The following is a 23,749-nucleotide window of genomic DNA, read 5'->3' as shown; positions in this document are numbered from 1 at the left end:
GAACATCAAGATTTCTCGCATGGTCCCCTAGTTATATTGAACTTTTACTGAAACAATGTGCTTTGCTTCAATTTTTCCTAAATAATAGGTTGAAACCTGGGGATAAAGAGAGTAAAAATGTGGGTGGGGAAGGATTAAAATGAAAAGTGAATATTCAAAAATGTTTCTCAAATGTGCATTGCGTTGGGTTTTTGTTTGCAGGGGTCAGGATTGTTGTGTTCAGGAGGTTAATCACTGTGGCTTGAATAATTTCCAAGTGTTAGTATAATGTACCGTATTGGTTATCATTACGATAGGGCATGCTGTGTTCATTCAAGCTTTGATGTTCTGGTACTGCTTCCTCATCTGGGATGTAGGAAAGAGAAAAAGCGTAGAAAAATGCAATGAAGCGATACCTGAAGTAGCATAGAGGAGAAGAGGAGAGACCTTCCTTAATGCTTGCCAGGACCCTCCAACCTGCCCCAAGAAGTATTCTACTTTTTTTTACACTGGTGGCCATAATTCTGTAAACTTTTTAGATTCTTACTGTATTATCACAACGTGTATTTATTAGAGGTTGAACAACATTTAGTACACTGTTAGTAACTGATAGGCTAATTTTGATCTGTAGTAAAGATAAACGGTCTTCTGTACTTGCAGATAATTGGGTGCTGTAGGAAAGGAGGAAATTAATTTTGGCATATTTTACTAATCACTATGTGAAAATCACTACTGGCACTTTTACGTAATAAACAATTATGGCATTGCTTAAATTGTTGTTTGTTTTCCTGAGTATATTAGGTACAAGGCTGAGCAAAAATTAAATCATGAAGTTCTAAAAACACATAACACAATGATCACAGTCAAAAAGAGTACGTAGAATAATTAACACTATTTCATGTCGAAGCAATTCCAGTTGATGTTCATAACACAATGATCACAGTCAAAAGAGTAAATAGAACAACACTATTTCTTGCCAAAACAATTCCAGTTGAAGTTCATAAGCAGTCTTGTTGTGCTGCATTCACATATGAAGACGTATTAAAGGTCAATAATGAGTTAACGGACTTGTACTAAGATGAAAACTTGAAGGATAACTCGTTATGAAATTGAACTTGTGATGTGCAGTTATGTAAAGTTATTGCTAGGCAAGGTCTTGTAGGCATTTGCTTTTTCGGCCAAAGAGTGGAAAGTGATTTAATTGAAGTCTAAGGAATACAGTGTAGGACTTAATTTCAACAATTCAGTGGGGTACATTCGGCCCTGACTCAATTTGTATGGATGACAGTGCACAACCTTATCAAACAGCACAGGTGGAGGAGCTCTTGGAACGAGAGGCTATTCAGTGAAGGGACTAGCCTCCCCGTTACCCGCCCCTGCCCCCCCACCTTAAATCCCATCGAATACATGTGGGACGTGTTAGGCAGATGTATTGCAGCATGTCAAAGGCACCAATGACAAACCAACAGTTCTCAGCTGTGCTGGTGGAGGGATGATGGAAAGCACTACCACAAGAACTCCTTAGCAATCTTGTAGCCAGTATAGGAACACGCTGTCCTTGGTGATCACACAGCCTTTTAAGAACCATGTTCCTTCTTTTGTGATGTCCAGGAGACCATCATGAGTCGCAGTGACTTAACGTGTAATTTATTGTCTCTGTATAAAAGTGTTATTTCTGTTCATCTCATTGCATATTCCTTTCAGTTGCCTACTGTACCATACTGTAACAATTCTTATGTACGGTTCAAGTTTCATCGAGCTATGTTACTTGGCAGTGACACTACGTGCGAAAATTACTTTCGTCCTTAATTTTTGCACCGCATTGTAGAATTGTGTTACTGTCAATGATTTATATGAGTTTCAAATAGCTGCATACACCATGAGGACAAATTATGCTGGCTCTCCTGTGCAAATGCTTTATTTTTTGGATTACTGTACTGTTTGCATTTTTTAGATGCCTTGTACTTGCAACCAGTTAACTTATGATTAAGGATTTTAAATACTGTATTTGTCTTCAGAATAAAGTGTCCTTTCTGATTATTCTGTTTTCTCACCTTCATTGAGTGCATAAGCATTTTAGGAATTCAAATTACAAACAAATTCCTGCAGTTGCGGCTTGTATGGTGCCTGCGTGTAGAGCATGTGCCGGTAATGCTGTGAGATGGAGCTAGTATTTTACTGGTACATGCATATTTTATTGTTCTGACTTATTCGGTTCTTACTTTTCTTCCTGTTATTCCAGACTTGTCAGCGAAGATGATACCAGTGATAAGGTACAGCTGTATCACTCTGGGAAAAACTCTCTCATTTACCATGAGGGAGAAGAACATAGGTTGGAGGTGGATGTCGATGAAGCCCTGATGGTGGAATACCTTTTACACGTTTATCCACGCTATACAGCAATCCGCAATTTGCCCACTGCGAAGGTTGCTGTTATGCGTAAGGTAAGTTTTATGAATTTAGAACATTTTTTCTGCAGTAATGATGCCAGGGAGAGATTAAATTTAGGCTGTTTTGTGATATGGTTTATGAACTTCATCATAATCATCATCATCATCTTACAGTTCCAGTTTCTCCAGGTACTGTTGGCGAACGTCTTCCATTCTGTTTTGTTGAGATACATTCCGTTGTTAATGACGTCCTCCATTGTCCTTCTCCGATCTGCAATGTCCATCTTTACGACGTCCGTGCAGTGGGTTCTTGGTCTTCCCACCATCCGTTTTCTGCCACATGTCTCTCCATGTTTAACATAAGCTGTCCTTGTTGGCTCCATTCTCATTACATGCCCACAAACCACCTCAATCTGGACATGCTGACCCGATTTAACAATGATGTCTAACCACGTCAAACCATAACTTGTCCAGTTTTGTTTTCTGAATTGTGGACCTAAGGAACTTCATGCCTGCAACCTTGATGAGTCCTTCTTAGTAAGGGTGCATGTTTCAATACCATAGGTTAAGATTGATATGAAGTGCTGTTTGAATGTCACCTGCTTTGATTTTATTTGTACTGTATTTTGTGATCCTACAAAAGTGTTTGTACTTGCTGGTAAAAGTGAGAATTCTTCTGTACTCTCTATTTGCCACCTCCTCTGTGGTGAGATATTACACTGCCGAGATATGCAAAGTTATCCATACTTTCTAGTGGATGGTTTCCTAGCATGATGTTTGCTGGTCGTCCCTCTCTGTTTATTGCCATCACTACTGTTTTGGATTAGCTTATCTTGAGATTGAATTCATGGAACTTAACCTTCCATTCATTGAATCTCAACTGTACTTGTTCCTCAGTTTCTCCCCAGATCATACAGTAAAACCTCATTAATTCAAAGTCTTTGGGACGCAAAAATTGGTCTTCGAATTAAGTGATTTTGAATTAACCACTAGCTTGTAATTAAAAAATGCCAACCCTAGCCACGTCACAAAAGACCCGTTACTGCATGCAATTAACCTGCCACCCGGCAGCCCCGGGTTTGATTTCCGCCCGGGTCAGGGTTTTTTAATTGTAAATGATTAATATCCATGGCCTGGGAACTGGGCGTTTGTGTCGTCCTTAACGTTCCTTTCCTCACATTCAATACTTTACACTTCCGCCATTTACAAAATACACACAGGTTCCTCACACGCAGTGCAAATAGGGGAAAAAGATCTTTTTAGGCCGACGCCCCGAACAAATTTCATTAAAAAAATACTTAGATGAATCACTGGCAAACACGCAACGAAAGAAAAAACACGCGATTCAAAGATGAGGAGAAATTTTGCTGGCTCACCTGTGCAAGTGCTTTATTCTTTGGATTACTGTACTGTTTGCATTTTTTAGATACCTTGTACTTGCATGGAATGTGCCAGATGCCCTTAAAACATCGTGGCTCATTGAACTTTCCTATGACAAGGGGAGGAAGTCTCTTGCTTCCGTGTGCATAGCAACACAGTATAATGACCCCCCCGCCCATGTACAATTACCCGGCTGGCACTTCTCTCCTCGGCATTAAAAGAAAACTGCAGTTTAATCAGCATTGACAGTATCGCTCGGTGCTTATGAATTGATTATATGAGCCATGCTTTTTTGCCAACTGTCGGTATCGCAAGAGTTCGCGGATTCTGGTTCTCCGCACACTGCCTGCTACGTGATATTGAGGCATTCCTTAAAACCTTGAATACAAATGAATTACGATTTTATGTGAACTTAGCAAATGTGAAGCACACTATAGACACACCGAAGTGACTGAAAGTACGGAAGGCTACCCCAGCACGTTCCGGAAGACGCGTCCTATCATGACGCGGATAAATTTTGAATTTAAATTACTCTGTAAAACACTGTTTTTAAAAAATGTAAAGGTAGTTTTGAATTAAAAGTCTGAATTTCAATAATGAGACCGACATTGTTCTTCGAACGATGAATTATCCGTAAACAATGTAAATAACATACAAAAGTGTAGCTTATGTTTCTGGGAACGAGAGCTTCTTCGAATTGGGCAGGATTTTGAATTATCGAGGTTCTGCTCTAACATCATCAGCAAAAGCCATTACATTTAGTTCACCAGAGGTTTTCTTCATGTTCTTCATTATGTCTTATCCATGATGGTGATGAACAATAATGGGTTTAGTAAAATGTTTGTTATTAAAAATATTAACATCAAGGTTGATTTGAAGTGAAACTGGGAGCAGCAGAAGAGACAAACATGAAAATGCACAAGAACAAGGACAAACTCAACATCCGTTTATTTCTTATCATTCCTATGTGGTGGAAAAAAAAACCATTGAAGTTTAAAAAAAAAGTCACTTTTGAATATTATTGTTTAATGGGCAAAGCTCGGCTAGCGGCCATGATCGTTAACTTGTCAAGTCTTTAACCCCTATGCGCCCGTAAGCGGACTGGTACGCGCTCGAGCGGCTGGGCCAGAACTCCACAAGCGGACTGGTACGCCGGGATGGAAGGTCGCATATTGGATACATTTGTGACATCTGTTGGCATTTTCCGGAAAAATTTCCAATTCAAATCTGTTTTTGGTGTCTCAAAGTGTCACCAGAGTACTCTCGTATGCAACTTTGGCAAAGAGAATTGATTAAAATATCAATCGAGAAATCTCTATTCTGTTGTTGACAAGATGGCTGACTGAGAAGGAAGTTGCTTGTTCGCACGAAATGCTCAGTAAAAGCCAAAATCAAAGCATATTTGATGTTTTAGGCTCTGATTTGAGCAGTATTAGTGAGGAAGAAGTTATTAGTGATCCTGTGCATGAATGAAAACGAAATATATTACCAGAGATCTTTCCGTAGTAATATCGTACGACATGGAACGCCGAATGAACTTTCTCCCGCCCCTCAAGATCCGATTGCGACTGCCGGATTTGAACCTACGATCTTGGTACCTAGATGTGAACACTTTACCACGGATCCTCTTAATAATAATAATAATAATAATAATAATAATAATAATAATAATAATAATAATAATAATAATACACCGATCGAGACATACGGCTGTAAGTTCGTATTTGGGATATAAGTTCGAATCTCTTCATTCACTTAATCGTGATTTGTTTCCCATTAATTCCTTATTTCCAAATCAGGCAAATGTTAGGCTCATGTCGTAATGGTTTCCTATTATTTCCTTATTTCAAATCAGGCAAATGTTAGGCTCGTGCCGCATAATTAAGGCCATAACACACACTAAAGAACTTCTAAGGTGAGATAAGGTAATGAAAAATTTAAGATTTCAAAGGGATTTTTTGTGTTATATTTCTGTATTGTTCTGTTTTTGGTGTCATGAGCAATAGTGTGGAATTTCTCAATAATATACAACAGGTCCCGTGATAATACGCGCAGTCGATCACCCACTATACTGTTTTAACCGAAAGCTTGCAACACCCAGGTTGCATACCAAAAAGTTGGCGGTTTCCTAGCAATGTCAGAGCAAAGGGCGGGTGGATGCATATGGGTTAAGTTATGCATCTGTGGTTATCTGGTTTGAGCACCGTTGTGGAAAAATAATTCACCATCAGAATGTTGGCCACAAGGGTAGGGAGTGTGGAGATATACAATTTCTAAAGACTGAATTGAATTCTAAAGCTCTCCACAATGTTGATGTGGAGTGAGGGCACGTGATGCTGTTGATAGTGATTTGTCCATCGAATGGGGACGTTGAACCTTGAGCAGACCCCTTAGTGTTATTCGACAGAAGTAGGCTACGTGCCAACAATGGGTTTCACCCTCTCCCTACATCATCATAATTACCACCTCACACCCAGAGGGTCAGGTCACCTGTTGGTTTCAAACACAGATATATACTGTAGAGACGTGCCAAGTCTCCCGTTATGAGCGGGAGACTCCCGATTTTTCATCGTTCCTCCCGATCTCCCGATCGCCGGGTCCGATCTCCCGATTTTCAGAGCAATATCCGTAATTTTCGTATTATTTTAAACTCCCGCGTATTTCCTCGTTCTATCGATATATGGCTGAGTATGGCTGGTCGATAGTAGTTCTAATAATGAAACCAGATGGCAGTACGGGGCACGGTGGCTAGTCATGTGCTGCTCTTTGATCTATAATACAGTCATTCTCTTTGCAAGCGAGTCAAGCGAGTAACATTCTCTTTGGAGTAACCTAACCTCAGAAGTAGCACACCATAGTTGTTTTACCCGTAGAAGTGCTCGTGTTGTGCCTTAATATTTGTTTTGGCCAAAATGTCAAAAAAGAAATATGATGCAGTGTTTAAAAGTGCTTATAGGGAAGAGTTTCCGTGTTTGAGTGAATCCAGAAAGGGACCAACGTTCACATTCTGTACTATATGTAGGTGTGAATTTTCAGTTGCACATGGTGGGAAATGCGATATACTCAAGCATATGCAAACGAAAAAACATAAGGAGAGTGTCCAGTGTGTAGAAAGAAACCAGAAACTGAACTTTTCATGTAAAAACCAAGATGTAAATCCTGTGACGAATGCCGAGGCGTTATTACGTCATTTATAGTAGAACATAACCTGCCTGTAAATTGTGCCGATCACGCCGGGCCTTTGTTTCGCAAAATGTTTCCTGATTCGGAAATCGCTAAACGATATGGGTGTGCTAGAACGAAAACAGCGGCTATCATTACAGAAATGTGCATGGAAGAAAGGAAGAAAATTGTATCACATTTGCAGGTGAATGCATTTTCTGTTGCTACTGATGGTAGCAATAAAAGCGACTTGAAGATATATCCCATTGTTGTAACATTTTTTAGGCCTGAACTCAATGAAATTCAGAGTTGTCTACTCTCTGTGCCTAATTTAGAAGGGGATGCTACTGGAGCTAACATTGCCAATCTTTTGCTCTCAACTTTTCGGGAATTCTGCATTCCATTAAAAAACTGCCTAGCTCTTGGTGCTGATAATGCTCCAGTAATGGTAGGATTAAAGAATGGTGTGGCAGGATGTTTGAAGCGGGAAAATAGTAACATAATCATCGTAGGCTGCTCTTGTCACCTAATTAATCTTGCTGCCGAGAAGGGTGCGGCGTGCTTGCCCGTAAATGTAGATGAAAGTATAATTGATATATTTTATTATCTGGAAAGGAGTGCAAAGAGGAAAGAAAAGTTCAGAGAATTTCAGACTTTACACAACAGGAAAATTCTGAAGCATGTGCCTACTTGATGGTTATCACTAAGAAGGTGTTTAGATAGGATTTTGCTTCAGTGGGACCCTTTGGTTACATTATTCAGGAGCGAAATTGTGAGTAAGGATTCTCAGATGGGAACTTTGAAGACTTACAAAATTCCTAAGCGCAGTTTAAGTGCAGATGTGTCTTGTTTGTCTGAAAACATTAAGGAATGTCATAACATTTCACCTCACTCCTCAGTTAAAAGGAAAACCCAGTCATCAGTTTCACTAAAAAAAAATGAAACTACTGATCACACTAAGAGCCATGCATTGTCACGTGAAGAACGACTTTTCATGTTCCTTTCATCAAATTTACATAAATCTTTTTGCCATTTTTTCTCAAGTTTTATGGGTATCTTTGAGAATCCAAACGTAGCTCTTCAGTCAAGTATGCCGCACATCCACTTATTGAGGTCAGTTTTGGAGGAACTATTGAAGAATGTGATGGCAAGGTTTGTGAAACCAGACGTTATTAAAAGATCCTCCTCTCTCCTTGATGTAGATTATCATACTCCAGCAAATCAAAAGGATGATTTGCGATTTGATGATAGGGAACTCTGCGTTTGTTTTAGTGAACACCTTGAAGTCTGAGGAAAAGTGCGTATTCTTTAAGTCTGTTAGAAAGTGTTTCTCTGCATCGTGTGACTACATGGTTCACAAATTTCCATTCAAAGATGAAGTTTTAATTAATGCAGAAGTTGCAAATATTTCTGCTATAAGTAAGGCATCATTTTCTAGCCTTAGATTTTTCATTAACAAGTGTCCGAACATTTTGACTAGTGAAACGGAACATTTGGATAAAGAAACTGATATTCTGCACTCCCAGTTCTGTAACTTTCAGCTCGAAGAAACAGACCTGGCAAAAGGAAGAATTGATGCTCAATGGGCATTGGTAGGTCAGATGAAATCAGCTGATGGTGTACTTAAATATGACAGACTCTCTAAGGTGATGCTTGCTATTTTATCAATTCCACATAGCAATGCAGAATGTGAAAGGATTTTTAGCAGAGTCACAAAGACAAAAACACAGTTCAGATCCTTGCTGTCTGAACAAACTTTGGAGAAACTTTTAACCTTGAAATCAGTTCAGCAAGGCAAGTGCTTTGAGCAAAAATTTAGTTCCGAGTTTCTGAAGAGGGCTAAGTCAGCTACTGGTGTGTTGAACAACAATTAGTCATAATGTGAGTGATCACCATGTTGAAGGATGAGAAGTCACATGTTTCTACAGTTCAGGTATGTCCAGTATTTAGTATTCACATGTAAATGATGAAAAAAAAATATATGGGCAAATAGAATTGTTAATGTATTGAATTATAATGAATTTGTACATGTTTTGCCATCAGTGATGTGTCGTAATACGTCGCGATTCGCTGCGAAATTTCTCCTGATTTTTCACATTTGAAAGTTGGCATGTCTGACTGTAGATTAGATTGGCAATGAGCAGCAGGATTCTGAAGCCGGAAGCGTGCGACCGCCACCATCTTACCTCGCTACACTCCTGATGCATTAATGTATAATAGCAGCCGAAACAGCAAAAAATTAAAATAATTAAAAGCACATTGAAATAGTAATAATAATACTGATTAATTAGACCTATTAGGTCCTGTATTTTACTGTTCAAAATACTTTGTATATCAATTTACAATGCTTAAAACAGCCAGCCTCCTAAGACCAATCTATGGTCGGATCTATTTCCATCATTCACACATATTTTCAAGAAAAGTGATGAAATTATGCTAAAAACGCGATAAACATGTGTGTCCATTGTATTTAGATCTAAAGCATGTGAACATTGAAAACAAATTTCTTTCATACAAATGGGCTGTGGCTTCATTAGGTATGTTCCCTTTCATGACTGATCGTAAACCATTACATGTATTCTCTCTAAAATACATATCAGTAAGTTTTCACACACGAACAACATCTTTTGTAGGAAAATAGAGATTACCTCTATTCTTCAAACAAATGAATAAGATAAGGTTTTTCCTTTTGTACAGCTACTTCCTTACAAGTATCGCATTGTAGAGAATTGACTAAAATCTTTACCACAAATACTGAGATACAGTGGTTGATCATATTATTAGGGCCACTAGGTGAAAGTTGTATTTTTGAAACTTGATAAGACATACACAATTAAACTTCACTGATATACATTTAATTAATCTAAAATTGACTTTTGACAAACATATTACACAATTTTACATTTGAAATATTAATGAAAATCATGAAAACTAAGGAAACTAGGAAAATCCAATATTTTGTAACACCTCCCTTCGCAGCAATTACCACTTCGACTCTATCTGGCATACTACAAATGCATCTGAGGCAGCTTTTTTTAACTTCATCATCATGATGCCACACATTGATTAGTCTTTTGATCAGCTGGATCTTATTCGTGACATTATGAGCACAAATTTTCCTCTTCATTAGCCTCCAAAGGTTCTCGATCGGGTTGAGGTCAGGAGAATTGCCAGGCCAGTCCAGAACCTTCATTTTGTTGTCCAGAAGGAACTTTGTCACACTTTTAGCCTTGTGACACGGTGCAGAGTCATGCATAAACACAAATTTGCCATCTGGGAACCATTCACAAACTTGTGGAAGTATCCGTTTTTCCAGAAAATTAATGTACTGGTGTTGGTTCATGGTTCCTTCGACAATATACAGGCGGCCGGTTCCATTACTACTGATGACGGACCACACCATGACACTTAACGGTCTTGACTATGTAGTCACTATTGTATTTCTCACCGTTGCGCCTTCTCATAAATACAGACCTGTCATCAAGGATGTGTATTGATGACTCATCCGAGAAGCAAACCTGAAAAAAAATGTAGTTTTGTATTAAAACCTGTTTACGCCAAGTGCGGTTGAGCATAACAGGGAGGAAGTAAACGGCTTACCCTTTTCCATTCATCAGCAGTCCAATTTCGATGTTGTTTTGCCCAAAATAGTCGCTTCTTCATCATGGTTGGTGTCAGTAATGGTTTCTTTGCTGGACGATGACAAGCGAAACCCAGCTCTTTGACCCTCCGACGAGCTGTCATTGAAGATACGTTGATCCCCGCTTGTCGAATCTTTGTTGAAATGACTTTCATTGAAGCTTTTCTACGTTTAATGACGATATTTGTTAACAGGCGCTCTGCTCGTGGAGAAGTGATTCTTTTGCGGCCACATTTACCCACACGCTTAGGTGACAAATTCGTGCTTTGGTCAAGTTTTTACTTAATTATGTCCACTGTTGACTTTGAAACAGAAGTTATAGATGCTATTTTTCTATGAGAATAATCAGTATTCTTTAAAAGTGTTTTAATTTCCGAAATTTTACAGGGAGAAATGTCTTTAGCTTTCCCCATGTTTGTTTTCTAAATACCCGTATTTTTAAGTATATACTGAACTACAATTAATTGTATTCTACTCTTGTCACTTCACTGTATCACATAGAGTGAAAAATTTACACAAGGGATGCAAGGAAACAAATCTACAATAAATCACGTGTGTTACTCCAACAACAGTCAGCAGGGAACTGTAACACAATTGGCGCCTTTCTCAATTCTTGACCAGAGTTTTCATTATTAGGCTTCTTAATGTAGGGCTGATTGTTGAATTTAACTACGGAAATGTGTAATTAATAATATCCACCCATTAAAATGCGCAATAAGTAAACACTTACAAGAGAATAGTGATCCAAACATAAATTCTTCAATTTTTACCTAGTGGCCCTAATAATATGATCAACCACTGTATATTCAATAATATTCTATGATAATAAACCTATCGATTTATGCAAGCTTACTAATCCTTCCACTCTGATTTTAACAGTAATTTTGACATCCTTACAACATATCCTTAAAGAATAGAAGAGACCAAGATCACTTATTTAATTACTAATATAACCAAAACAAAAACTCAACCTATAACCAAGTGTATTATCATTATTATTATTATTATTATTATTATTATTATTATTATTATTATTATCTTCGTCTTCACTCCATCACAAAGGGGCTAGTGGCAACAAATATACATCAGTAGGAAGTTATCTCTATCTCCTTCATAATTAGGCATCTTTAATAGTTCATTTAATAGCATTAATAACTAGACAAGTGTTCATGAGCACATGTGAGCCACTTACCCGTGTGTTGAAACTGCTGTTCCTTCGTTCTTCTTTCTTCGTGAATAGGAAAAGCCACAACCAAACAATACGTAGGTATTCACCGTTCTACCACACAGTTGTTTGCCAAAAGTAAAAGTGAAATGTGCATAAAAACAACATAAACCAAAACTGCACATAACACAGTAACATACATGTTTACAGCGGGTCTGTAGTGACCTAAGATGGAGGTGGCCGCAAGTTTCCAGCTTCAGTTGCACCAATGCTACGAGGTACAGTGCTACCTTTCTATTTACTACCGTATTTACTCGTGTATTAGACCCCCTCGCCTATTAGACCCCCCCAGCTTTTTGAGACCAAGAGAATGGAAAAAAATAAATCTCGCATATTAGACCCCGTAACGAAATTCAGCTGAGACCAATAAACGATTCCACTTCGTAGCGGGTACTGCAAGCTGTACTGCAGCTCTGATGACGTCGTACAAATGTGTGTACAAGTTTGCGCACATTTTCTTGAGCCCTCAGCTGCCTTTTGCCAGATCGGCACAATCGGAGCTGACAGCTTTATCTGCGACAGCCACTACAGCAGTATGGTACAAGCATCACAGAATATTGTCCGAGTTCGTAGGTGGATTAGCGTAAACGGAGAAATAGGCCTACTACTTTTTTATTCTCGACTTTCCAACTACAGACTATCACAGTACGTGTGTCTGTGTCTTGGAAAATTGCCAACATGTCAGAAAATACGGTGGCGAGTATTCCTCCGTAGACTCGCAATCGGCCATCAGTGAATGAATTGAGACTTAAAATGTCCCGTAAAAGCTGATATAATCAGTACTTGTGACGCAAATGGCGGTTTATGAAAATATGCTTTGAATTCTTAACCTTATATATGTCAATATGACGAACTTTGTTACTGTTAGTTCCATTGCCGGCTGGTTGGCCTCCCTGCAGGAAGAGAGGCGGAAGTGAAACTCTCCATTCACCGCAGCTTTCTACACTAAGAGAGCTCAAGGTTCGTCCGTCCGACCCGCCCGATTCAAGCTCACACCAAAATCAATCGTGTGATACGTCTGTCTTATAGTTAAGAGATGTCTATTTCCGTAGCTTTAGCACTATTAGCTGCCGTTCCCGGGGCCCTGAGTTCGATTTCTTATTTAAGTTAATAACAACAGCGCTTTTCAAATTTCCAAAGTGACCCACGAGGTGAACTATCAAGTGAAATAGAATGTACTCTCTCACTCATGTCTAGAGAACAACCAGACCAACATAGGAATAACTGAAATATATGAATTACACTATCATAAGAGATTCTGTGGCTATTAAACTGATTACCGGTACCTAATTCTAAAAAGTAACAGCTGTTCGTATTCATGCTACTGGCCATTGTGAGTGCTGCTGGCTGCACCGCGCTGAAATGCTTGGTGGGACGGGCTATATGCCGAGATTACCCGAGCAGGTCCGGGTACAGCCGATTATGGCTGCACGTCATTGCCTAGACACAAGTGAGCACGCACGGACGCCTACAGTAGTACAGCTTGCTTACATCACGAAGGTAGTGGTATCGGTACAATAACGGCGCAAAAACGTACTATTAACAACTTTCTTTTGATAGTGGCGTGTGTCTAGTTAAGTTGCCTGTTGTTAAGTGAGTTTTGCTTCAAATCATGGAGGTAAATAGTACGAAACATAAGAAATGTAGTTTCACCGCAGCTTTCAAATTAAACGCTGTGAATTTAGCGGAAAAACAAGGGGTGAAGTCAGCGGCCAGGACATTTAATGTGCAACCAAACATGATCAGATATTGGCGCAAGCAAAAAGAGAAACTGGAAGCAGCAAATAAAAGTTTGCGAACTTTTCGTGGGACCAAAACGGGCAAATATCCTGAGATCGATATCAAAGTACTAGAATATATAACAGAGTTGAGAAATGATGGTTTTGCTGTAACTCATGATATGATACAGCTTAAAGCACTTGAAGTGGCAAGAACATTGAATCTCAGTCGGCAACAGTTCAAAGCCAGCAGGGGTTGGGCTACACGTTTCATGAGGAGAAATGGTCTGAGTTTGAGAAGACGAACAACTATTTGCCAGAGACTACCTCACGATTATACGGATAAAGTCATCTCTTTTCATCGTTACATCATTCAGCAAAGGAAATTAAAGAACTACTTGCTTTCTCAGATTGGCAACGCAGATCAAACTCCGATCTATTTCGACATGCCCCGAAACACTACTATTCATGAAAAAGGTGCTTCTAGTGTCGTAATGCGTACAAGTGGTGCTGAGAAAATGAGATGTACAGTCATGCTTTGCGTAACTGCCGATGGTAGGAAGCTTCCTCCATACATAATATTTAAACGGAAGACCCTACCAAAGGGAAAATTTCCGAGCGGTATTCATGTTCGAGTACATGAGAAAGGTTGGATGACAGCAGACCTGGTTCAAGACTGGCTGAAAACCGTGTGGAGTCGTCGTCCTGGAGCACTACTGCAGCAGAAAGCCTTAATTGTGTTAGATAGCTTTAGGGGTCATTTGTTAGATGCCATTAAGGACAAACTGAAATCCCTAAAGACGGATCTCGCAATCATCCCTGGAGGACTAACATCAATACTCCAGCCTCTAGATGTGTCCATTAACAAGCCATTTAAGGGTCACATGAAAAGGCTTTATTCGGAATGGATGGCTTCTGCTACACATAAATTCACACCAACTGGGAGAATACAGAGACCATCTCTAGAAACCATATGTGAATGGGTTCTCACTGCGTGGGCTCTTATCAAGAACGAAACTATTGTGAAAAGTTTCAAAAAAACTGGGATCTCAAATGCTCTCGATGGGAGTGAAGACGACGTCACGTGGGATGGTAACGTCAGCAGCGGGGAAGATGACGACACAGAGGATGGTTCAGATGAAAGCAGTGGTTAGGATTGCTATAACCTGAACATTATAGCTTGTAAATAGACTTTTTGCCTACCGATACGGTTTGCGATCTGGAACATTTTCATCAGTAATTTGTGTTTTTGAAATTGTTATATTACTTCTAGTCTTCATCTCTCTAGGATAGCATAGTTCACAGCATTAGTGCAATAACGTAGTTTTTTATGCGTTTAATAGTTTATTGTAGCTGTAGTTTTATTGATATTTGTGTGTTGTTTAGTGTATCTAGTTCTGTGTGTACCATGTCTCGTTTATTCCGGGAAATACACGTGGCAAGAAAGTTACTTGAGTCTCGGATCAGTGGAGTGTTTCTTTTGTACACCATAACCTCCCTTAACTGTAAGTACCGTAATTTGTTATTTCCTCACTCTCTTTTATTCTTGTATTCTCATTTTAGTGCCTGATGTTGTTAGTAAGTGTATATTTTGTGAATTTATTTTACCTCATGAATAATTATCTTTTGGAGTACAGTATTACATTTTATGCGGGCTGTGCGCCGCGGTCGTATTGCATCAGCTGAGCGTTGGTAACGTAGGTACGACGATGCTCGCGTGTTTCCCGAACTATCAAATACAACTGACAGTGACAAATCACTGGCCATTAAGTTCTTTTTCATTATTTTGTGTTAACATTGCTTAATACGGTAAATAAAAGTGATTGATTATATTTAAAATATATGTAGGCCTAAAAGTCATGTTCACCATTGTCTTTTTAAATTTATAAATTTTCGAACGAAAATAGCCAGTAAAACGCAGAATACATTCATAAGTTTATTAAAGAATAGTGTAGAATGTTTACGTGTACAATTTATAGCCTAGAAGTCATGTGTTCACTGCACGAAATTTGACGTTATCGCATATTGGACCCCCCTTCGCATTTTTTGACTGTAAAAGTGGAAAAGAAAGGGGTCTAATACGCGAGTAAATACGGTATATGTCTGTGGTTTCAGATAGGAAGATGTGCTTTAAGCCTTTCTCTTCACATGTTCATACCATCTATCCTATTCTGCAATGGTTTCACTTGCTCAAGTTCTCTAACCTTCTCATTTGCTATCTTATCTATTTTTGTTACTCCTAGTCTAGTTCAAGTTGAAAATATTTAAAAGCAAATTCAATAATTCAATTTAAGGATCTGCCTGTTTAGTACATGATGTTACCTGTAATTAGTACATATTTTGTCCCCTAGGCGACATCAGCTAGAATGCCAGATATAAAAATGAATTTAAAAAAATGGTGAGACACAAGCTAAGAATGATGAGATAGAAATATAACATTTAAATCTGAATGATAAATTGTGAATAATAAAATAGAAATTTTAAGTCCTCTTTTAGTTAAGCTAGGTTAGTTTTTCATGATTTTTAATAATAATTGAGCATTGTCATAATGTTCTCACCTGGAATCGCTTTGACATCAGTCCCAACTACTTCTTTCTTTATCTGTAATGACATAGTCATTGACCGTCTTGCTCTGTCCATCCCAGCTGTATCGGGTAATCTTGGGACTGACTCTTGTTGAACGAACTGCTTTTTACTGCCATAACGTGGGCACATACTGGGCACTGAATTTTGAAAACATATGTAAAGATAAGTGGTGTTTCGTGTTCCTGTTTCTCCATACAGTACAGTATATGACTTCTCACTCCATTCATTTCTGTTACCTGTAGTGTTAGTTTATGCCTCATGTGTTTGACAAATATTGAACGTTATTGAATATTTATTTTTCAGGTGGCGCTTGCTACTCTCCTGTATAACCACGGGACATTGCTGGTGTCAAAATAAGGAGACTAAAGTTGTGTATATTACTTGTTTAAAACTTGCTGATTTATACATTTATAAGTGATAGACTTAATCTGGTAGATCATGGCTCGTTTCCATTGTTTTTAGTACAGTTTTAAGTACAGATTAAAATCAAAGATCATTCTTGTAAGTGGACATGGCTGAGTTCCATTCTTACAATTTTAGTTAAGTGTTAGTTTGTGGAAAATGAAAGATCATTTTTCCAAGTGGACATAATTTAGTTTCCTGCGGCAATGTTTTATTATCATACTTGTTAGTGTTTTTGTGGACTGAAAGCATTATCCTGTGATGTGAGGAGCAGTGTTCAATAGGGAACCTGCCTGTTCCTGATGCCCAGTATTTAGTTTCTAAATACACATGGGTGAAATGTGTATGTTATGGTAAAAGTAATGAAAAGATTAATTTGCATACAGGTTATTATTCATAATCACCACTTACATTGGCAAGTTGGATGAATATACTTGAATTTATTGCTTTTACTGGTGATTTTACAAAATTTGCAAAACTAGTTGGCTTCTTTAATAAATAGTGTAATGAAAATATCATTAAAAACCAAACCTAACTCTGAAAATAAAGGCACAACTCTTAGAATATGTAAAAAAGGAACTTACATTTTTCAGAACTTCCAGATATTATTTTTTTGTAGATATTAACTCTCAAAGTGAATCCAGAAATATCATAAATTGGCTTAATCATTACAGAGTCAACAGAAACTAGATTTTGCCTAATGGTAAATTTTTTTGCCTCAGAAACTGGTGCTTGGACATAATCGAACAGTTGCATGTGTCCGTTGTTAATTTGAAAGATCTTTCTATAAGTTTCCAGTTTATTACCATTCATCATCAGTCATCATCAATGTCCCACTCCATTACCATTACCATAATGTAATGGCAATTATATAAAACATCCAGTAAATGTGATAAATTTGAAATCACTGATCAAATTTACCACATACAGAGGATATAATACATAATTGGATTCATTACTTTTGCCGCAACATATACACTTCACATTGAAATTGGAGAAACCAGTGTTAGAGCCAGAACTGTGAACGAGTGTGTGAAACGTGTGCATTTTAAGTTAATCTTCTGTCATTGTGTGGTGTTGTAATTAAAGTTATCATTGCTATTTAGCCACTTATATGGCAGCCTTTTACTTGTCTTTATCTACAAAACAAATTTTAATTGTGGGAAAAACTCAGAAATAAAAAAAGTACCATAATTAAGAAATCAGAAAACAAGTACGAATTTGGTAACATCTGTGCAATATCGTAATATCAGAACAAAAGTTTAAATTGTTCAGCTGTTGTAATGATGATTTGATAGTTTTGTTGGTATGAAAATAAAGGAATGTGCCTTGAGAATGCAATACTTTTTGCTAGTTAAAAAAAAAAAAAAACATGTTACATGATATAACCATTGTTTATGTGAATCATAATAATTGTTGACTAAGTCCAGTTTCCCAGGTATTGTGTACAAGCCCCCTCCATTGCTGTCTATCCATGAACCATTCTTCTTTCACAACCATCTCCCAGTCTTGTCCTCTCTATTCTACATCCTTCTTCACTAAATCAATCCATTTTTCTCAAGGTTCGCCCACTGGTCTTTTTCTTTTTACTTCTGTTTCATTATCTGTTCTGCAGTCCTATTGGCATTCAATCCTTTTACATCGCCAGACCACTTCAGTCTTGCCTTCTGGACCCTCTGTAGTAGTCTCCTATTTTCATTTCTCAGATTTTTTCATTTCTGATTTTGTTTTTGCTGGTCTTCTCAATTTTGGTGCTTAGGAGCATCATTTCTGTTGCTTGGAGTTTCATGTTGTCCTTTCTTGTTAAATGTGGTAGTTTCCAGACCATAAGTGAGGCTGGGGATACAGTGTCTCTTGGTTTTTGGGCAGTAATTGATTATCCCACTGCAGCTGTCTTTCTTGGTGGTAAAAATGTGTTGCCATGCTGCTTTCGTTATTCACCTCATTTAGTTTATCTTTTGACTCTATATTATCCGAATACAGTAAAACCTCGCTAAGACGTTTCGGCAGGGGACAAGGAAAGAGTATGTGTTAAGCGAGAAAACGTACTACTGAATACACGGATGAAAACTATCCAACAGGGATATGGAAACACCAGATGCGATTTTTTTCTGATATGATGGCGTTTTACGTCGTGTATCCCGATACATTGAAAACTATATCTACCGTTTCTAAAGATGAGGGGAGAATATTAAAAAGTCTGAACAACACAAGAGAATAAATCTGTGGCTTGGTTCTAAAAGAGCCAATGTCATTTTTTATCGAAATTGAGATATTAAATGATACAAACGTGTTTTATCCTGGCTTGCAACATGTTAAAAGGGCCAATGTCTCTGTTAAGTAAACAAACAGTTAACGTTTAATTAAATAAGCCCTTGCCAATAATATTAGATTACCAATAAAGATTAGAGACCTGGCAATTTTTGAAGAATACGATAGAAAAGATTAGCGCTTAATAAGGTGACTTCCACAAAGAAAGTATGAAGTTATTTAAAGTTAGTTGTTAGAAAAAAATAATTGCAGAACTATAATCAAAACTTCAAATGCTCATAGCTCAGAAACAGGTTTTTTTGACATTGGCCCTTTTAGAACCAAGCCACAGAAATATGAAAACCTTTTCTGCTGGGGATTATAAAATAACTGTGCACTGAAAGGTGTTAGAAAACACTAAACAACAAATATGAAAACATTTGTTTTGCCCGTAAAAATATCCAAGTATTATTGCAGATCACATTCTTTCTAAAGCAAATGTTAGTAGAAGACTTTTATTTTGAACCAGTGGGTTATTAAACTTTATTTTCTGGTCACACTCTTCGACAGTGAATTGGAGGTTTCACTCAACCTCGACCAAGTGCGACTGCGACTTTGGCCGCCATTTGGAATCGACAAAACTTCAATTAGACTAACTCGAATGATTGAGTCGAAACTCGAAGGTGCGAGTTTCAACATTCACGCTACCTCTGCATGCTTAAAGATGCGGGTGCCAGTCCACTTTCTGATAGATTTTAATCTTGTCTTCATTAGTAAGAAATTTCACGACCTTTTCCGAATCCGTAAGTAGGCTGTCACAAGACAAATATGCACCACACTTAACACGATTATGTTCCTAAAGAAGTAGGCTATCAGGCGACAAATATTCGCTACCCTTCACTGTATCAACACAAAATAAATTTCTAATTTTTGAATGGAATGCGAAATACAAGCACAAACAGGCTCACTGTGTTGTTCAGCATTATCGCTGCTAACCGGCAAGCAAAACTGAACATTCCTGAGGCCAGCGGCCTGTTCCCCAAAGTTGCAACTTATCCTGTGAAGTTCAGGAATTCAAGGTCTTTTCCCGTTGTCACCCAACTGTGGTGAGGGCTCTTTATTACCCGAGTTGGAAATCACGTTCCTTTCACAAGGGATGAGAAATAACATTTCCAGGGCTAGGGAAAATGTGATCGTACTAAGCGGTAATGGCAAAAATTTGAGGTGTTCTTGAACAGATTTAATACGATGAGAATCGGGATTTCAAATTTATAACATGCAAAGGGGGAAAACGTGTTAATGAGGAATGCACTAATGAGGTTTCATTGTATTTAAATTCTGGAACGCTGTAAAGCTTTATGTCATGAACTTTGGGTCTTTAATTCATCATCATCATCATGAAACAGCTCCACTTTCCCAGGTCTGGTGAATAAGCAGTCTCTGTTTACTTCTGTCCATGTAGAGGTTTTCTTCCATAATCTGCTGCAAATCCAGACCTTGTCCAGTTAGATCATTTCTAATTTGATCGATCCATGTCTTCCTTGGCTGACCTCTTGAACTTTTGCTTTCGAGTTCCTTCTCAAACTCAAACTACACTCTAGCTGTTCTTTGTGGGTCCATTTTTTTGAGATGACCAAACGATTTCAGTCTGGCTTCGATACAGATCTCACTAAGGGATTTTTTTCTCTTGGACAAGATGGTGTATCGCATAATTTCTTATTTTGTCCCTCCTCGTTTTCTGAATTATAGTTCTTAAAAACTTCATTTCCACTGCTTGAAGTTTGCTGATATTTCTGTTGGTTTGGAGGCAGGTTTTCCTAGACTGTATGTGGTAACTGGTACCAGAAAGCTTCCATATGTGACAATAGATGGTACTACATATGAATGTCTGACCGAGGGTCTAGGGGCCAGTACCAAACCAGGCTAACTAATGAAGAACTAACGGTTGTGGGCAGAGTAGTTCAGGTTTGATGAAACCTGTGTGTAATAAATGACTCACAAATTTATTACAACGCTGCTGCCTTGCAGATTGTGTACAGACTATCAAAGGCTAAGGGAGTTTACCCTGACAGAAAAACCTTGTTAGACCCAGCAAGCCAGGAAGGGGAGAAAGAACTGGCAGATTAATTTCAACAGTAAAATGAGCCTCGGTCGTTTAGTTTTTTAAGTGCTGAGTTACCGATTGACTGTTTTATGCCTCAGTTTGTAAGTTATCAGCTTATTAGCTGAAAATGTTTATAAATGTTTGTTCTTTATAAATCTAGATGCAAATGGAAGATCCTACACTTATGTTCAGTATTAATTTGAGAGAAAACAAAATTACAATTTATGTGCTCATGCGTACATCATCTTTATACAAAGTAAAGAGCTCAAAATAAAATTATTTCCTAAAATCTGTAGGCAACTACAGTAATACATGTAACTCCTAACAAGTACATAAGTTGACATTTTAAAAATACTGCCTAAACCTGGAAAGTGGTGACAGCTGAATGTTTTCCACCAGTTGTTTGTGATACCGATTTGCTTCATGAACAACCAGCTGCACTGGCACAAAAGTTTTTAAAAAATCCATGATTTTGGGGTTGTCATCAAACACTACTTGGCTCCCAGAGTCTGTCACAGTTACTTGAAAGTCTGGTGGAGAAAAGTCATCCGTCCACTGCAAAAGAGTGACGAAATAGCTTTTGAACTCGCCGTATTTATCTTCTTTCATTTAGAGGGATGCTCTGTTTGTTTCTCACTTACTTTCAGCACACTCTGTATCATTCTCACTTTCAAAATCGCTTAACAATTCATTAAAATCATCATCTTCTTCATCACTTTCCACTGTGGTTAATAACTGAAAGATTCTTTGATCCGAAATAACATCGCTGCGAGAGTAACTAGCTTGTTCCGCCATGCTTGTTTACATCATAGATGAACTCCACAGATCTCTACAAAAGGCTGTGTAAGTTGCTTCCCGAAGCTATAAGCCGTGATCAATTAGTTCTACATAATGCCAAGCAGATGGCAGGACATGCTAGAGATTGAATTAACACTTGAGAGTGACATGTAATTAATGTAATTAACTTGAGAGTGAACTGGGAAACTAAAAAAAAATTTTAATTTCTTGTGCACCATCTATAGACGGGCGTAGCAGTGCTGGACTGGCCGCGTCAGCCCGTCTATAGGTGGTCATAGCACTCATCGGGTTAATTGAATCAGCATAATTATAGTGTTTTGAAATAATGTATTTTTACCTACTCAAGTCAGAAACATCATACATAAAAATTACATATAACAAAATTATATTAGAGTTATAATATATATATTAAAAAAAAATAACATTTGCCCATTGAAGTGCAACATCCAATGCATGAGGTGTGGGGATAATTAATTCCTCGGTGGAGCAGTATGAAGGACAAAGAGGACAGTTGCACGTGTGCTTAACGGTCTGTAAATCTCCACAGTCATATGGGTTGATAGATGTAGAGAAACCGCATTTCTGCAAGGTGGTCCAGTTCTCAGGTGGTTGAGTGATTTCCAGATTGACCAGTTTTTTCATGTCCTGGACCATAATTGAATTCTGGTTTTCTTTGGTGGACATTTTAAGAAATCTCTTCCTCGACATAAGCCTTTCTTCAGCATCTTGATGACCATATAGAGGGCGAGACTGTAGATGAGCAGCCTTGTATCTCTCCACATTTGCAGCTACTTCCCTTCTGGTGTCATGGGTGGGGGGCAATGCCTGTCAGGAGATCAAGTTTAACAACAGGTATAGGTTTTAACCCATTCGATTCATTTGACGTGACGTTCATGTGAGCATTGGCAAGGCCTTAAACTCAAATGACGAGACATTCACGCGCCGCCTCCGAGTCGTATGTTCTAGCTTATAATTTTGATCACCCATGCAAGGGTTTCCCATATTCAAACTTCTATGAATGGAACAGGAATGTGGTTTGTATACATCTCTCCTAAGAACTTGGACTGTTATTTATTGTCCAATTGTAGCCTCTGAAAGCACAAACATTTCATGAGGTGACAGTCATTCTCTTAGCCATGGTTCCAGGCGTAATATAAGCAAGTGACAGCCATGCTATTGCTGAGTTAATTGAAAGAGTTTTAGATTTGGAGATAACATTGAAGGGGAGATTTGCACAGGAAACAGATATTTATGCTAAGGAACAATTATCGGACCCACATGAAAAAAGACAGTGAAAAGTGGTTTGACATTAATTAGGGTGAAATTAAGGCCTACTTCACCCCTCTGCATTCTGATGTCCCAGGTTCGTAAGCCTCGCATCCTATTGGAACAAAGACAAATGCATTGAGACACCAATTTTTCGAGAGACAATGAGCAGTGTGAAGTGCCTCACCCGAATGTTTTGAGATTCACTACACAAAATCTTTGTTCTAACATTATTGTTGTCGAGTACAATTATTTTGAATGTTTCACTGAAAACTGCGTAAAAATTCTGGTTGCTGTTCCACTTATGGCATTTATTTCAGAGCGATGCACAGTAGCTTACTCGTGTTCAGGATGCTTTCTAAGCAAGTGGGGCCATTAAATCTGAAGCGATTGGATTAAGCCCCCTGTAAGCAACCTACATGTATCATTAGGGCCCTTGACCACTTCGTTTACATGGGCTAGCATACTCTGCTGCAGAATAACACAAAGCAAGTGCGGTGGTCTTCACTGGAGGTGGGTGTGCTACCCAGGCAGGGCCTGTTATCTTTTGAACAGTGTTGTTCCTTACACTTGCTTTTAGCTTTGTGTTCAGGCAGTGAGAGTATGATCCAGAGTGACTCATCTAAGTAATTTGGATTTGCAATGTTTTCTAAATGTACTCCTTGCCATAACACCTCTAATTTCCTAGATGTCTGTTTTTGCTTTAGGTGGAAAGCAGTGTGTTGCGTCTTTGGTGGATGTGGTTGATCATTGGTGTAAATATTGAACAAGGTGGGCGCTAAGACACTGCCTTGTGGTAAGCTATTCTTTGCAATCTCCAACGGCTCCTTCTCTTTGAAAACTGACAAA

At 38.3% G+C, this 23,749-nt stretch overlaps 1 protein-coding gene across 1 annotated transcript in view; it reads left to right on the top strand.

The window, feature by feature from the left end:
- NO66 (Bifunctional lysine-specific demethylase and histidyl-hydroxylase NO66) overlaps positions 1-17,818 on the top strand; it is a 77,431-nt gene extending 59,613 nt beyond the window's left edge. The window contains exons 7-8 of the mRNA XM_067155743.2: positions 2,222-2,423; positions 16,384-17,818. Of these exons, the coding sequence (XP_067011844.2) occupies positions 2,222-2,423; positions 16,384-16,437 (256 nt within the window). The 3' untranslated portion in view covers positions 16,438-17,818. The remainder of the gene's footprint in view (positions 1-2,221; positions 2,424-16,383) is intronic.
- Positions 17,819-23,749: the final 5,931 nt, after the last annotated feature.

This window comes from Anabrus simplex, chromosome 11 (assembly GCF_040414725.1).
Source record: "Anabrus simplex isolate iqAnaSimp1 chromosome 11, ASM4041472v1, whole genome shotgun sequence".
Lineage (NCBI taxonomy): Eukaryota > Metazoa > Arthropoda > Insecta > Orthoptera > Tettigoniidae > Anabrus > Anabrus simplex.
Note: the sequence above shows the minus strand (reverse complement) of the source record. Positions and strands in the feature narration are given on the sequence as shown.